The following is a 15,791-nucleotide window of genomic DNA, read 5'->3' on the forward strand; positions in this document are numbered from 1 at the left end:
GGACGCAGACTGTGAGGGCTGCTAATAAGCGTAGAACTAAGAGTCCTAGATATTGTCGCGGTCAGAGAGTTTGGCTCTCCACTCAGAACCTTCCCCTTAAGACGGCTTCTCGCAAGTTGACCCCGCGGTTCATTGGTCCGTTCCGTATTTCTCGGGTCATTAATCCTGTCGCAGTTCGACTTCTTCTTCCGCGATACCTTCGTCGCGTCCACCCGGTCTTCCATGTCTCCTGTATCAAGCCCGTTCTTCGCGCCCCCGCTCGTCTCCCCCCCCCCCCCCCCCATCCTTGTCGAGGGCGCACCCATCTACAGGGTCCGCAGGATTTTGGACATGCGTCCTCGGGGCCGTGGTCACCAGTACCTCGTAGATTGGGAGGGGTACGGTCCTGAGGAGAGGAGTTGGGTTCCCTCTCGGGACGTGCTGGACCGTGCGCTGATCGAGGATTTCCTCCGTTGCCGCCAGGTTTCCTCCTCGAGTGCGCCAGGAGGCGCTCGGTGAGTGGGGGGGTACTGTCATGTATTGTCATGTTGTGTCTTTCTGTCCTTTCCTTTCACCCTGTCTCCCTCTGCTGGTCGTATTAGGTTACCTTTTCTCCCCCGCTTTCCCCCAGCTGTTCCTTGTCTCCTCTGACTACCTCATCCACCCCTTTTCCCACCTGTTCCCTTTTTCCCTCTGATTAGGTCCCTATATCTCTCTCTGTTTCTGCTCCTGTCTTTGTCGGATTCTTGTTTGTTGTGTTTCATGCCTGAACCAGACTATCGTCATGTTTGCTGTAACCTTGTCCTGTCCTGTCGGAATCTGCCGGTCTATCTGAGCCTACCTATGTTTGGTTATTAAAGAAGCTCTGTTTAAGTTAATTCGCTTTTGGGTCCTCATTCACTCACCGTAACACTATCCAACAGTGGCTCATGTTTCCAACTTGGCCATGGCTAATGTTTCCAAACCGAGTTCAAATATATCCAACTGAGACCAATGCTATTCATCCAACCGTGGCTCATGTTTCAAACAGAGTTCAAATGTCCAACTGAGACTAATCCTATCTAACCAACCGTGGCTCGTGTTTCCAACGGGGCCATGGCTAATGTTTCCAAACGAAGTTCAAATGTCCAACAAATACCAATCCTATCTATACAAACATGGCTCATGTGTCCAATGTCACTGTTTAGTGCTATTCTTCCCTCCCACTCTTTTCCTAGCTTTCTCTCTCTCTCACTCTCCCTATTTTTGCCCATGGCTCAATTTAGGGCTATTCTTCCCTCCCACCCAATTTCTAGCTTTCTCTCTCTCTCTCCCTGCCTCTGGCTCTACTCATGTTTCCAAACCGAGTTCAAATGTCCAACCGAGACCAATTCTATCTATCCAACCGTGGCTCATGTTTCCAACGGGGCCATGGCTAATGTTTCCAAACCGAGTTCAAATGTCCAACCGAGACCAATCCTATCTATCCAACCGTGGCTCATGTTTCCAACGGGGCCAAGGCTAATGTTTCCAAACCGAGTTCAAATGTCCAACCGAGACCAATCCTATCTATCCAACCGTGGCTCATGTTTCTAACGGGGCCATGGCTAATGTTTAAAAACCGAGTTCAAATGTCCAACCGAGACAAATCCTATCTATCCAACCGTGGCTCATGTTTCCAACGGGGCCATGGCTCATGTTTCCAACCCGAGTTCAAATGTCCAACCGAGACTAACCATCACGAGGAGCCGATGGGGCCCGAATTTGCCTGTTTTGGAGGGCTGTGGGGCTCCAGTGTCAACAGGAGCCGATGGGGCCCGGAGTTGCCTGTTTTGGAGGGCCTCGGGGCTCCTGTGTCCACTTGGCACTTGGAAAAAGTTGACGGCTCGTCATTAAAATCGAGGTCATTTCCATCTGTCCAACCGTCACGAGGAGCCGTTGGGGCCCGACGTTGCCTGTTTTGGAGGGCCTCGGGGCTCCTGTGTTCACTTGGCACTTGAAAAAAGTTGACGGCTCGTCTTTAAAATCGAGACCATTTCCATCTGCCCAACCGTCACGAGAGCCAATGGGGCCCGAAGACCTTGGATCATTGTTACTCTAACTTCCGCGACGCATATAAGGCCCTGCCCCGCCCCCCTTTCGGAAAAGCTGACCACGACTCCATTTTGTTGATCCCTGCCTACAGACAGAAACTAAAACAAGAGGCTCCCACACTGAGGTCTGTCCAACGCTGGTCCGACCAAGCTGACTCCACACTCCAAGACTGCTTCCATCACGTGGACTGGGACTAGTTTCGTATTGCGTCAGATAACAATATTGACGAATACGCTGATTCGGTGTGCGAGTTCATTAGAACGTGCGTTGAAGATGTCGTTCCCATAGCAACGATTAAAACATTCCCTAACCAGAAACCGTGGATTGATGGCAGCATTCGTGTGGAACTGAAAGCGCGAACCACTGCTTTTAATCAGGGCAAGGTGTCTGGTAACATGACCGAATACAAACAGTGCAGCTATTCCCTCCGCAAGGCTATCAAACAAGCTAAGCGTCAGTACAGAGACAAAGTAGAATCTCAATTCAATGGCTCAGACACAAGAGGCATGTGGCAGGGTCTACAATCAATCACGGACTACAGGAAGAAATCCAGCCCAGTCACGGACCAGGATGTCTTGCTCCCAGGCAGACTAAATAACTTTTTTGCCCGCTTTGAGGACAATACAGTGCCACTGACACGGCCTGCAACGAAAACATGCGGCCTCTCCTTCACTGCAGCCGAGGTGAGTAAAACATTTAAACGTGTTAACCCTCGCAAGGCTGCAGGCCCAGACGGCATCCCCAGCCGCGCCCTCAGAGCATGCGCAGACCAGCTGGCCGGTGTGTTTACAGACATATTCAATCAATCCCTATACCAGTCTGCTGTTCCCACATGCTTCAAGAGGGCCACCATTGTTCCTGTTCCCAAGAAAGCTAAGGTAACTGAGCTAAACGACTACCGCCCCGTAGCACTCACATCCGTCATCATGAAGTGCTTTGAGAGACTAGTCAAGGACCAAATCACCTCCACCCTACCTGACACCCTAGACCCACTCCAATTTGCTTACCGCCCAAATAGGTCCACAGACGATGCAATCTCAACCACACTGCACACTGCCCTAACCCATCTGGACAAGAGGAATACCTATGTGAGAATGCTGTTCATCGACTACAGCTCGGCATTCAACACCATAGTACCCTCCAAGCTCGTCATCAAGCTCGAGACCCTGGGTCTCGACCCCGCCCTGTGCAACTGGTTACTGGACTTCCTGACGGGCCGCCCCCAGGTGGTGAGGGTAGGCAACAACATCTCCTCCCCGCTGATCCTCAACACTGGGGCCCCACAAGGGTGCGTTCTGAGCCCTCTCCTGTACTCCCTGTTCACCCACGACTGCGTGGCCACGCTGTGACGGCCCTGAATTATTCTGAACCGTCTCAGTGCTTCTCCTTCCAATAGGGTGCTTTCCCTTTAATTCCCAATTAAATAGCCAGCATCAGCTGCGCAAAAAGGGTTTTTGTGATGGAGACGTGACTGAGGATGTGTTCCCGAAACTTCTCTATTCCGGTTGTTTTGTTGCTGTTAAACGTGTGTTTTGTAGCCTGAGAGAGTTTACCCAGGATCGGATCCCCTCTTTGCGTCCGTGGACTACACCTCTCCGTTCTTCGTGGCCTTTCTCCGCTGGAGATCTAGTGGCGGATTGGATTGTCTGACTGACCGACTGACTACAACCTTTTTGTATACGGTATTTCATTTTTTTTTATATGATGTATACGGTGATGATTTATGTAGTTAGATGTAGTTGAGGACTTAGTAAGAGCTGATACGCTTTAAAGTTCTGTGGTAAAATTGTTATATTGATTGTATGATTTAATACTGGGTTTACGCTACACGGAATGAACGGACAAACATTGCGTGACAAAAGTCACTTGAGTTCACTGAACTCCTTTACCGGGCTGGACTCTTTTTAGGCCCGAGGTACAGGACATTTCTGGAGGAACCAGAACTCATTGTGTTATATTATTATGTGTGTGTAATCCATTGATGTTGCTAATACAACCCACGCAAAAGAATACAGTTGTTTTTGAAGTTCTTTTCAATGTTTTAAGGGTTTATGAAAAGTTGATTTCCCTCCTGACGTTTACATAAGTCCTTTGTATTGGTGTAGACTTGACGGACCAGATGGGACTCATTCCCTCCCAAACTAAAAGGAGAAACCAATGTTTTCTCTGGTAGGCACAACCTACCTGGCACCCCTATAAATAATAACCTCAAGTCAAAACCGTTACAACGCACGCCTCCAACTCAATCATCAAGTTTGCGGACGACACAACAGTGGTAGGCTTGATTACCAACAACGACGAGACGGCCTACAGGGAGGAGGTGAGGGCCCTCGGAGTGTGGTGTCAGGAAAATAACCTCACACTCAACGTCAACAAAACTAAGGAGATGATTGTGGACTTCAGGAAACAGCAGAGGGAACACCCCCCGATCCACATCGATGGAACAGTATTGGAGAGGGTAGCAAGTTTTAAGTTCCTCGGCATACACATCACAGAAAAACTGAATTGGTCCACTCACACAGACAGCATCGTGAAGAAGGCGCAGCAGCGCCTCTTCAACCTCAGGAGGCTGAAGAAATTCGGCTTGTCACCAAAAGCACTCACAAACTTCTACAGATGCACAATCGAGAGCATCCTGTCGGGCTGTATCACCGCCTGGTACGGCAACTGCTCCGCCCTCAACCGTAAGGCTCTCCAGAGGGTAGTGAGGTCTGCACAACGCATCACCGGGGGCAAACTACCTGCCCTCCAGGACACCTACACCACCCGATGTTACAGGAAGGCCATAAAGATCATCAAGGACATCAACCACCCGAGCCACTGCCTGTTCACCCCGCTATCATCCAGAAGGCAAGGTCAGTACAGGTGCATCAAAGCTGGGACCGAGAGACTGAAAAACAGCTTCTATCTCAAAGCCATCAGACTGTTAAACAGCCACCACTAACATTGAGTGGCTGCTGCCAACACACTGACAATGACACTGACTCACTCCAGCCACTTTAATAATGGGAATTGATAGGAAATGATGTAAATATATCACTAGCCACTTTAAACAACGCTACCTTATATAATGTTTACATACCCTACATTATTCATCTCATATGCATACGTATATACTGTACTCTATATCATCGACTGCATCCTTATGTAATACATGTATCACTAGCCACTTAACTATGCCACTTTGTTTACATACTCATCTCATATGTATATACTGTACTCGATATCATCTACTGTATCTTGCCTATGCTGCTCTGTACCATCACTCATTCATATATCCTTATGTACATATTCTTTATCCCCTTACACTGTGTATAAGACAGTAGTTTTGGAATTGTTAGTTAGATTACTTGTTGGTTATTACTGCATTGTCGGAACTAGAAGCACAAGCATTTCGCTACACTCGCATTAACATCTGCTAACCATGTGAATGTGACAAATAAAATTTGATTTGATTTGATTTGAAGTTGCCTGTTTTGGAGGGCCTCGAGGCTCCTGTGTCCACTTGGCACTTGAAAAAAGTTGAAGGCTCGTGTTTAAAATCGAGACCATTTCCATCTGTCCAACCACCACGAGGAGCCGATGGGGCCCAAATTTGCCTGTTGTACGGATGAAACCTCCAACGGATGAAACCTCCAACGGATGAAACCTCAAACGGATGAAACCTCCAACGGAGGGCAAGCGTACAAAGTAGAAGAGGCAATCAGCACAATTTTAGGACTCCTAGAAACGCGCGGGGCATCCAGGAGTTACAGAAAGAGAGGAATCGACCAAACCCTCTTCCAGTTGTTATACCCTTGTGTAACCAAATTTACTCACTATACAGAGTGTCACGGTCAGGTAGCGCTCTGTAATCTGAAGTACTGTTTCAGCTTCTACGTACACAGGAAGAAACGGTCATGGAATGGCCACCAAAAAAACAGGGACTTTTCGGAGAACCCACAATCCACCACAATATCGTTTTCAAAAATGGAAAATACGAGCCTACCGGTATCGACCCATACTTTGATGGAAACATGATGGGGCGGATTGAATGGATGACCACAACAAACGGAGGGAAGAACGTGCAACCTGGTGACAACTCCTTTTTCGCTCGTGAAGCAATAATGCCTGGGCTTCCTTCGAAACAGGAGGCTACCGTAACATCAGCAGCCAACGCTAAATCCGACAGTGTTGTAGGCTGCAGATCCAACCTATCAAGGTTGATAGCGCACCCACACGTGATTACTGCCCCAGACACTTGGAATCATCCTAAAGTTGAAGTGAAGTTCCTGATATATGTCACACTGGCTGAACGGCACTGGTGTTACATGTGTGGAAACTTGTCCGGAGCTCATGCCCCTGATTGTTATAGGAAAATGACCCAGCTGATAAGCAAGCTTAAAGGTAGTCTGTACGACCTTAAGGTGTAACTATAAAACACTGGTCCTGGAACACTAACCACTGGGTGTATAATTGGAATGTACATAGACCTTGTTATTATCGTTTACACACAACCGCTGAATGCTTTATTTACAGTGCCTTGCGAAAGTATTCGACCCCCTTGAAGTTTGCGACCTTTTGCCACATTTCAGGCTTCAAACATAAAGATATAAAACTGTATTTTTTTGTGAAGAATCAACAACAAGTGAGACACAATCATGAAGTGGAACGACATTTATTGGATATTTCAAACTTTTTTAACAAATCAAAAACTGAAAAATTGGGCGTGCAAAATTATTCAGCCCCCTTAAGTTAATACTTTGTAGCGCCACCTTTTGCTGCGATTACAGCTGTAAGTCGCTTGGGGTATGTCTCTATCAGTTTTGCACATCGAGAGACTGAAATGTTTTCCCATTCCTCCTTGCAAAACAGCTCGAGCTCAGTGAGGTTGGATGGAGAGCGTTTGTGAACAGCAGTTTTCAGTTCTTTCCACAGATTCTCGATTGGATTCAGGTCTGGACTTTGACTTGGCCATTCTAACACCTGGATATGTTTATTTTTTAACCATTCCATTGTAGATTTTGCTTTATGTTTTGGATCATTGTCTTGTTGGAAGACAAATCTCCTTCCCAGTCTCAGGTCTTTTGCAGACTCCATCAGGTTTTCTTCCAGAATGGTCCTGTATTTGGCTCCATCCATCTTCCCATCAATTTTAACCATCTTCCCTGTCCCTGCTGAAGAAAAACAGGCCCAAACCATGATGCTGCCACCACCATGTTTGACAGTGGGGATGGTGTGTTCAGCTGTGTTGCTTTTACGCCAAACATAACGTTTTGCATTGTTGCCAAAAAGTTCAATTTTGGTTTCATCTGACCAGAGCACCTTCTTCCACATGTTTGGTGTGTCTCCCAGGTGGCTTGTGGCAAACTTTAAACGACACTTTTTATGGATATCTTTAAGAAATGGCTTTCTTGCCACTCTTCCATAAAGGCCAGATTTGTGCAATATACGACTGATTGTTGTCCTATGGACAGAGTCTCCCACCTCAGCTGTAGATCTCTGCAGTTCATCCAGAGTGATCATGGGCCTCTTGGCTGCATCTCTGATCAGTCTTCTCCTTGTATGAGCTGAAAGTTTAGAGGGACGGCCAGGTCTTGGTAGATTTGCAGTGGTCTGATACTCCTTCCATTTCAATATTATCGCTTGCACAGTGCTCCTTGGGATGTTTAAAGCTTGGGAAATCTTTTTGTATCCAAATCCGGCTTTAAACTTCTTCACAACAGTATCTCGGTGTGGTGTGTTCCTTGTTCTTCATGATGCTTTTAACGGACCTCTGAGACTATCACAGTGCAGGTGCATTTATACGGAGACTTGATTACACACAGGTGGATTGTATTTATCATCATTAGTCATTTAGGTCAACATTGGATCATTCAGAGATCCTCACTGAACTTCTGGAGAGAGTTTGCTGCACTGAAAGTAAAGGGGCTGAATAATTTTGCACGCCGAATTTTTCCGTTTTTGATTTGTTAAAAAAGTTTGAAATATCCAATAAATGTCGTTCCACTTCATGATTGTGTCCCACTTGTTGTTGATTCTTCACAGAAAAATACAATTTTATATCTTTATGTTTGAAGCCTGAAATGTGGCAAAAGGTTGCAAAGTTCAAGGGGGGCGAGCACTGTACCATGTACAACAGGCCAATGTCCCATTGTGTGTACCAATAAAATCTGATACATTTGACATGGCAATGTGTTATTGGTTTATTCTGTATATCCAACCCCTTTCACATAGCCCATGATGTGAACATCAAAGCAATCCCTCATATATAAGCCGATGCATTGTCTGTTCCCATCTAATGTGTCTCTTGTTTAGGGATCATGCAGTCTAACGTGAACAAGGTACAGGTTCTGAAACTGAGACAATATACCCTAAATGACAATAACACATCTGGAAAGCATCCAGTGACTTGTTACTTCACCCTAGGGTGCCGGACTTGGCAGTGGCACATGTGGAACACGGCTCCTAGTGCTTTAACCCTGAGGGGAGGAGACCTGTTGCGTGCCTGCATATTAGCCTCAGACTTTAATGACACGACGGGGCACCTCACCAGGGTACTAGCTGATGTTACCATCGGGGGATTGGGTAACACAACCTGCCTACTGGGACGAGACATATGTTTTGAGTCTTTGGAGCAAATCCCAGACCTGCAATCTGTAGCTACCCAGGGTGATTTTGTGGCTATGTGTATGTCGAAGGGTGTCACATGCGCAAGCTTTCTAGAACACTACACACAGTACCAACAGGATGAGGAACTTCAACTCGGGGAACAGCTACACTCTCTATTTTCCCAGACCGTAAGCAAATCATGTCAAATCAAATGTATTTATGTAGCCCTTCGTACATCAGCTGATATCTCAAAGTGCTGTACAGAAACCCAGCCTAAAACCCCAAACAGCAAGCAATGCAGGTGTAGAAGCACGATATGCTCAGCAAGCGGTACAATGTCATGCATCACTACCCTCTATACAACCGTGCTCTTGGTCTGTACTACTCTGATAAGGTTAGCTTGGAACCCCCGAAACTTAGCCAAATGCTAGCTACAGGGGGACTATTGGACCGCAGTGCTGAGGATCACCAGTCCCTCCATGGGATCCCCTTGGTCAAGGGTAGATAATATCTAATTTTCACACTGGAAATACCCCGAAGACAGAGAGGCTCAGCTCGAAGAGGATCGAGAATGCAAAGAGCTACACGTTGGAGATAAAGGAGGGTTAGGAGATGAAGGTTTATTGAAACTCGACCATGACGCAAGAAAGTGCTACGAGGAGGTAGACAACACAGCTGGAAGACAAACTCTAGGTGAACCAAGTGTCAGAGAGATACTCTCCCCTGTCTCACCTTTCCTTTCCCTACGGAACCCTAACCCTAACCCTTCAACAACCTAGCGGGGACTCTAACAGATAGACCTAGGGCTTTCCCTTATACCTTCACAGTGTATAAGAGCCATGATCTGACTTTTGATCACCTGGTGAATTACTGTATAACACGCACCCGTGAGCCCGTAGCAATGCTACCATCACGTGAGAAGTGGGGATCCGTCAACCCCGTGTTGCTCATGGAAGACCCCGTCGACCCTGAGACTGGTAACACAGTACACCGGTATACGGTCACATCCAGAGGGCACTTGAGCACCACGGTGGCGAACCGAGACAGTACCCCTCGCCTGTGCTACAACGAGGTGTTCCTACCCGGAAGGCCTGTCAGCAGATTGAACTTGGATGTGGACCTCAAGTGTTGCCAGACATGCAACAAGAAATTTGCCACCGAAGCGGATCGCTCCACCAAGCGTAAAGTATCTGAGGCCTTAACAACGAGTCTGATCTTGGTGATAGCCGTGTCTCTGGTGAGACTTGTGAAGGCAAAGATGATCGAATTGGAGACCGATCCGTCTCTCAGAGAGCTTGCAAAGGTGGTTGATAAGATCGGCGTGTCTGTCAGGGCGTCCTCTGTCAAGGCCAAGCTGAGCCTCAGAATGCTCTGGTATCTTCCGGTAGAACTGTGCAGTGTTGATGGTATAGAGGCCTTACAGACCTTTACTGGACGAGATGGAGAGGGTCTCCATGAAGTGCGTTCTACTGTCTTACCCTGCAGATGCAGACTCGTGCGGGATCTGCAACCTTGGACATGCGATGAGAAAGGGACCTTGTAACTCATCTGGGTCCGGGTATCTGAGGCTCAACTGTGATCTTGACAACATCCATCGACAAGGGCCCGTACTCGTAAATAAAAATAACTCTGGGTTCGAGTACATGGATACGTTCAACACCCAAGACATTGAAGACCCGGGCTGTGATGACCCCCTGTCCCTTTCAGTTGGCCTTTCCTCCAACCCCATACTATCTGATGTAACATCACTGGGGAGTCGTTTCCGATGCGTCTTAAAAGATCGGGGATACTGTCAACCCTTTCCGGTGTCCGAGACCGAGGGAGTGCCGAATCAAACCCGGGTAGAAAGTGAAGCTCGGAGACTAACATTGCTGTGGGGTGTCTGTGCGAAACCCATCTCTTCCAGAGCAGACTGGACTCTGGGTTTTCCACAAAGTACTGCATGGTAGGGTTGATGGTATGGAAGTGCTCTATGATGTCTATAGTCATTTCCAACAGAGAATCTGCGAGTTTCAGGTTCCTCGGGATATTGGTATTAGTCCTTGCTATGCTGTAGTTTTCACAAGGTGGTCCGGCGACTATAACGTCGGGAGCTGGCCCTTGCCACTCTGTGACAGGGTCCCACTTTCGTATGTCTACAATGATATCAGCCCCGTGTCCACCGTCGATGTCTTGTCTTCGCACGGTCCATCCAGCTTCGACGAATGGCCTGCAAATACTGCCAGTGCCGTCGAAGAGACTCAGGAGCGTTTTCGGCTTGGTCGTTTCCATTGTTACCGTCCCAGGCTCGGTTATGTGTACTTTCTTTTAAATTAACCTCTAGTGACACTCCATCCCGTGAACGGGACCGTTGTCATCATCTGACACTAATTAGCATAACGCAACGGACATAAATATTCCTAGAAAATATTCCTAATTAATGAAAATCACAAATTAAATATATTGAGACACAGCTTAGCCTTTTGTTAATCACCCTGTCGTCTCAGATTTTCAAAATATGCTTTACAGCCAAAGCTAGACAAGCACAAGTTTATCGATAGCCTAGCATAGCATTTTGTCCAGCTAGCAGCAGGTAACTCAGAAAAGCAATCAAATTAAATAGTTTACCTTTGATGAGCTTCGGATGTTTTCACTCACGAGACTCCCAGTTAGATAGCAAATGTTCCTTTTTTTCCAAAAATATTATTTTTGTAGGCGAAATAGCTCCGTTTGTTCTTCACATTTGGCTGAGAAATTGCCCGGAAATTGCAGTCACGAAAACGGCGAAAAATATTCCAAATTAGCTCCATAATAACGACAGAAACATGTCAAAAGTTGTTTATAATAACAATCCTCAAGGTGTTTTTCAAATATCTATTCGATAATATATCAACCGGGACTGGTGGCTTCTTAGTAGGAGAGAGAAACAATGGCCGCATTTGTCCTTTACGCACCAAACACTATGAGAGACTTCAGCTGACCACTGACGCAATGTTGACGTTCAGGCTCATTTTTCTAAATAAAAGCCTGAAACTATGTATTGTGACACTAGACACATTAGGGAAGCCATAGAAAAAGTAATCTGGTTGATAGCCCATTCACTGCTCAATAGGGACGCATAGGAACGCAGAGCCTTCTAAATAAGAGTCCCTTCCTGTTTGGATTTTTCTCAGGCTTTCGCCTGCAACATCAGTTCTGTTATACTCACAGACAATATTTTTACAGTTTTGGAAACTTTAGAATGTTTTCTATCCTAAGCTGTCAATTATATGTATATTCTAGCATCTTGTCCTGACAAAATATCCCGTTTACTACGGGAACGTTTTTTTTTCCAAAAATGAAAATAATGCCCCCTAGTCACAACAGGTTAACAGATTAGTTAATCGGGCAATGTCCACATGTGATAACAATGTCCATTTTCCTGCTTATCCGAACATATCTGCTAACAGCTCTGTGTTTCTTGACTTGTCTGGGTAGCAGGAGACGTGATCATATATTGGTAAAGACCAATTTACACAACTGCCGTAATGATGTAGAATACTGCACCGAAATATACGACCCACCATTTGCTCTTGTTGGGTGCACCGACAGCGGTGTTGGACTATGTCTTTACAGGTGTCCTCTGGGGCATCCAGCCATGCGTTACAAGGACCCAATAGGAAGACGATGTGCAGCCGTGTGTCCTACAGGCTATTTCCTGGGGATGTTTGGAGGTGAAGAGACTTGTAACCTTCACAGCGTCTATTGTCCAAAAAATGAAAGTGTGATCCTACCCGGCACATTCTGGCATAACACGATTTGCGGTAATCCTGAACATTATAAGGTGCAGGACCTCTTCACTGAAATAAATTTGAAACACCTCCTTGATACGCTCAAGGCTCTGACTACATCCTGGGTGCGGGACATACCTAGCTTCATAGTAGAGAGACTTTGCAGAGACATGACCGGTTATGAACGACTGACCCAGTGTATGTTCAATTTCGAAAGAATGTTACATGGCATGGGTTCCCCAGCTGAAGCATTGTACTACAGGCTGAACAAGCTGTCTCTTTACGACACGTCCAAGCAACTATATGACACCGTGGTGAAACCATTTGTTACTGGGAAAGATGTGGACCCTGCCTTATCCATTCAGTTCCTAAACACCAATCCTTTGTGGATAGGGGAACATGACATGCTTATCGTAGAGACCAGACTCATCATCCCCTTGGGCATGGAGAAAAGGTACATACCTAAACTGCTATATTGGTTCAGGGGCAAGCCTTGGGGTAAGTGGGTGCTGTGGGCAGACACTCCGGGTCGTGTTTCCGGGCAGGCTCAATACGACATCGCTAAAGGCCAGAACTGGACCACCATTAAATCATGTGGCTTCTTCGTGCATGTATTCGATATCTCTCTGGTCATAGAAGAATTTACCTGCGGCCGATTGGACTCCTTACACGTCAAGCTCGAACTCTATGACACTCATCGGGAAACCATGCTAAGGTTACAAAAGAATGTCGATGTCAACTGCCTGTGGAAACCGAAGCTGCACCAGTCCTGCAATTGCAACCATGCTCTGCTCCACTACGCAAACCCCGATGGGCTGTGCTCTCCTACGTGCATCACGACCCCGGACTAACACGAGACAACTCGTCCGCTCCTCTAGACATGATGAGATTTGATGTCGTACTCGTCGACGTCGAAATCCTAATGGAACACCTTCCCTCGAGTCTCAAAGATCTGTACTTGCCCATAGACGTACGATCCTTATCGAAGTACAACAATGTGAAAACGTCCCAGGTGTATATACCACTTGCGGCCGAAGACACCCTGAAGACTATCATCCGTCAGGGCTGGGTCGGTAAGATTGGTGTGAGGCTTAGCTTCCTACACTCCATCCGACCTGACTCATACCTGGTATGTACTTGACAGGATATTAACCTTGCAGGCCCAGTTGAACCGAGGTCCTTGGGTGATAGTTATCAACGTCAACGTCGAGACAGTAAAAGCTTCAGACTTTGATATTATCAACACCCTATACGGATCAAAGTTAGAGTTGATACCTGGGATCTCAGCATACCAGATTGCCAATGTTATAAGGTCCAAAAGGTACTACACCGATTACAATGTGGAATACACGACTACCTATAATTACTTTCAATGCAGTAACACAGAGCGATGCTCTGGACCTATAACCATATATGACAAAGATAACAACATGCTTTACAATAGCCCTGAGGATGAGCTCATTCCAGCCTGTCATGACACACCAGTAACAGTCATGAACTGTATAGTGTGTAGGGATAGAGGCATAATTATCATCTGCCCTAATATCAAACATCCAGTAGACATTGAGGATGTAGCAGGGGACACTTTGCCGTTTCAGCAGTACACTCCCCGTCATCAGTATGGCAATCACACACAATCATACCCTTTCGAGTCTGAGCAGGAGCAGGCAGGGACTGTGCTACAGCAATTGGGTGTACTCGTTCCATCACATGGAGCCTTTCTGAACCTGGACACTATATCCATATTCACTCAGAGGAGGACAGGGTGTGAGCGGGTAAGACCTGGTCGCTGGACCATAGGAGAGTACACCGCCGGTGACCCTTACACACTCATGTTACCTCGTGAGGACGAGTACCCGGAGAGGACAGGATTGTTTGTATTTGAGGAGCTATGCAAGATATTGAACAACCGAGCCGGGATAGTGGTGACAGTGCCATCGAGCGACTATATCACAAACATTGACTGCAAGTGGCCGATGTTGCTCAACAGACATGCCGACCCTGACCATGTCGTCTTGGATGACAATAGGGTCCATTATTCTATGCGAGACCTTGCCGGAATCATAGCAGATATGGCTAAGTGGGGGGTGTGTAGATACTCACTGGGATACCTTGACTTCACATTTGGTAACACCGAAGGCCTGCCGACCTTCACTGAGCTCTCAAACATAATCAGCCTTACAGCCACCAAGCACCAACCTTACATTACCGGTACACCAGAAACTCCACGTTTGGAGACGGAGCATACTCTTCCGCTCACGTGGATGGAGTGTACAAACTGGAAGGGGCAATGTTTTTCCAGCACGCCACCCAGGGGACACCTCTCACCAAAAGCTTTGTCCTCGTTCCCGGCATGCCTAACCTGAGATTGGGCTTGTCCTCAGACATTAATTTTAGGCGCTCCTTTACCCGTTAGTGAACACATCATCCGGAACGCTATCGAGAGGGTCAAGTTTATACCCTACGGAGCACAGACTATCAACCTCAATTATAAGGACACTGTAGCCTTCGTAGATCAGGATAGGGACAGAATTTGCATCCATACACATTCTACCATTGTAAGGGGCAAGGGTCTCCGGTTACCTTCATTTGGTATACAGAGTGAAGCAGAGGATAGCCATACAAAAGGTTGCGAAACCTACATTAGCGGTGCTGAGCATCGCGCCAGGCTATTGGTTTCATTACCCATCACCAGACATTGGAGACAGGCTGTTGTCCAGAGTATAGTGGACTGGAGCAGCTGGCTCGGAACATCTTCACTTACGAGAGAGGAAGAAGATTGGCTGTCCAGCAAGCAAGTAATGAAAAGTAGCATCACGAGGCCCTATCGCCAAAGCTCAAGGGGCTTACCGGCAATCATTGACACTATATACTTGATATCGGAAACGATTGAGTGTATCAGAGGCTCCAGTTCTTGCATAAAGCTGGGAGACTATGTGGATAATAAGTGGCCACAAGGGGGCAAAGGTTATCCGATTGCAATCTCTGGCTATATGGAGTCAGCAGAGGAAATCCTTATTAAAATGATAATCCATGTTAACCCTGGAGCGAGACGGGTTTCAATCCCATGTGAACTCTACCCGTTCTCTTTCGGATCGGAGAAAGTGACCTCACCTCAGCCCAGACCGGGTTACTAAATGCAAACAGAAGAGCATCTGGTCTCAAAGGTGAAAAAATATATGACAACAGTGGGACCTCTTACCGGGTGGATTGTGCAACCTGTAGCATTACTATATTGCCCTGAAAATGACAAGATGCTTGCTGACCACCTACCGTCCTCAGATACTTTCTTTCAGAACACCTACGATTGCGGGACCATGATGAACCACTCTGTCAAGGCTCGGAGCGATGTCTTCTCTCGACTCGGTGCCTTGATCGAAGAAAATGAGAAGATGACAG

General features: G+C 46.8%; 1 protein-coding gene across 1 annotated transcript; it reads left to right on the forward strand.

Annotated features, from left to right (window-relative positions):
- The first annotated feature begins 8,483 nt into the window (after positions 1–8,483).
- On the forward strand, positions 8,484–10,186 carry LOC149985337 (uncharacterized). Its single transcript, XM_090182462.1, has 3 exons — positions 8,484–8,831; positions 8,951–9,143; positions 9,408–10,186. Exons 1-3 carry the CDS (start codon positions 8,484–8,486, stop codon positions 10,184–10,186), a joined length of 1,320 nt encoding a protein of 439 aa, XP_090038588.1.
- Positions 10,187–15,791: the final 5,605 nt, after the last annotated feature.

Source organism: Oncorhynchus mykiss, chromosome 1, assembly GCF_057628025.1.
Source record: "Oncorhynchus mykiss isolate SJ-2025 chromosome 1, ASM5762802v1, whole genome shotgun sequence".
NCBI lineage: Eukaryota > Metazoa > Chordata > Actinopteri > Salmoniformes > Salmonidae > Oncorhynchus > Oncorhynchus mykiss.

Coding starts and splice junctions, on each gene's coding strand:
- LOC149985337 (XM_090182462.1), top strand. CDS start 8,484: ATGTGGAACACGGCTCCTAGTGCTTTAACCCTGAGGGGAGGAGACCTG. Junction 8,832..8,950: donor ACTCTCTATTTTCCCAGACC/GTAAGCAAATCA, acceptor ATGCAGGTGTAG/AAGCACGATATGCTCAGCAA. Junction 9,144..9,407: donor TGGGATCCCCTTGGTCAAGG/GTAGATAATATC, acceptor CCTAACCCTAAC/CCTTCAACAACCTAGCGGGG.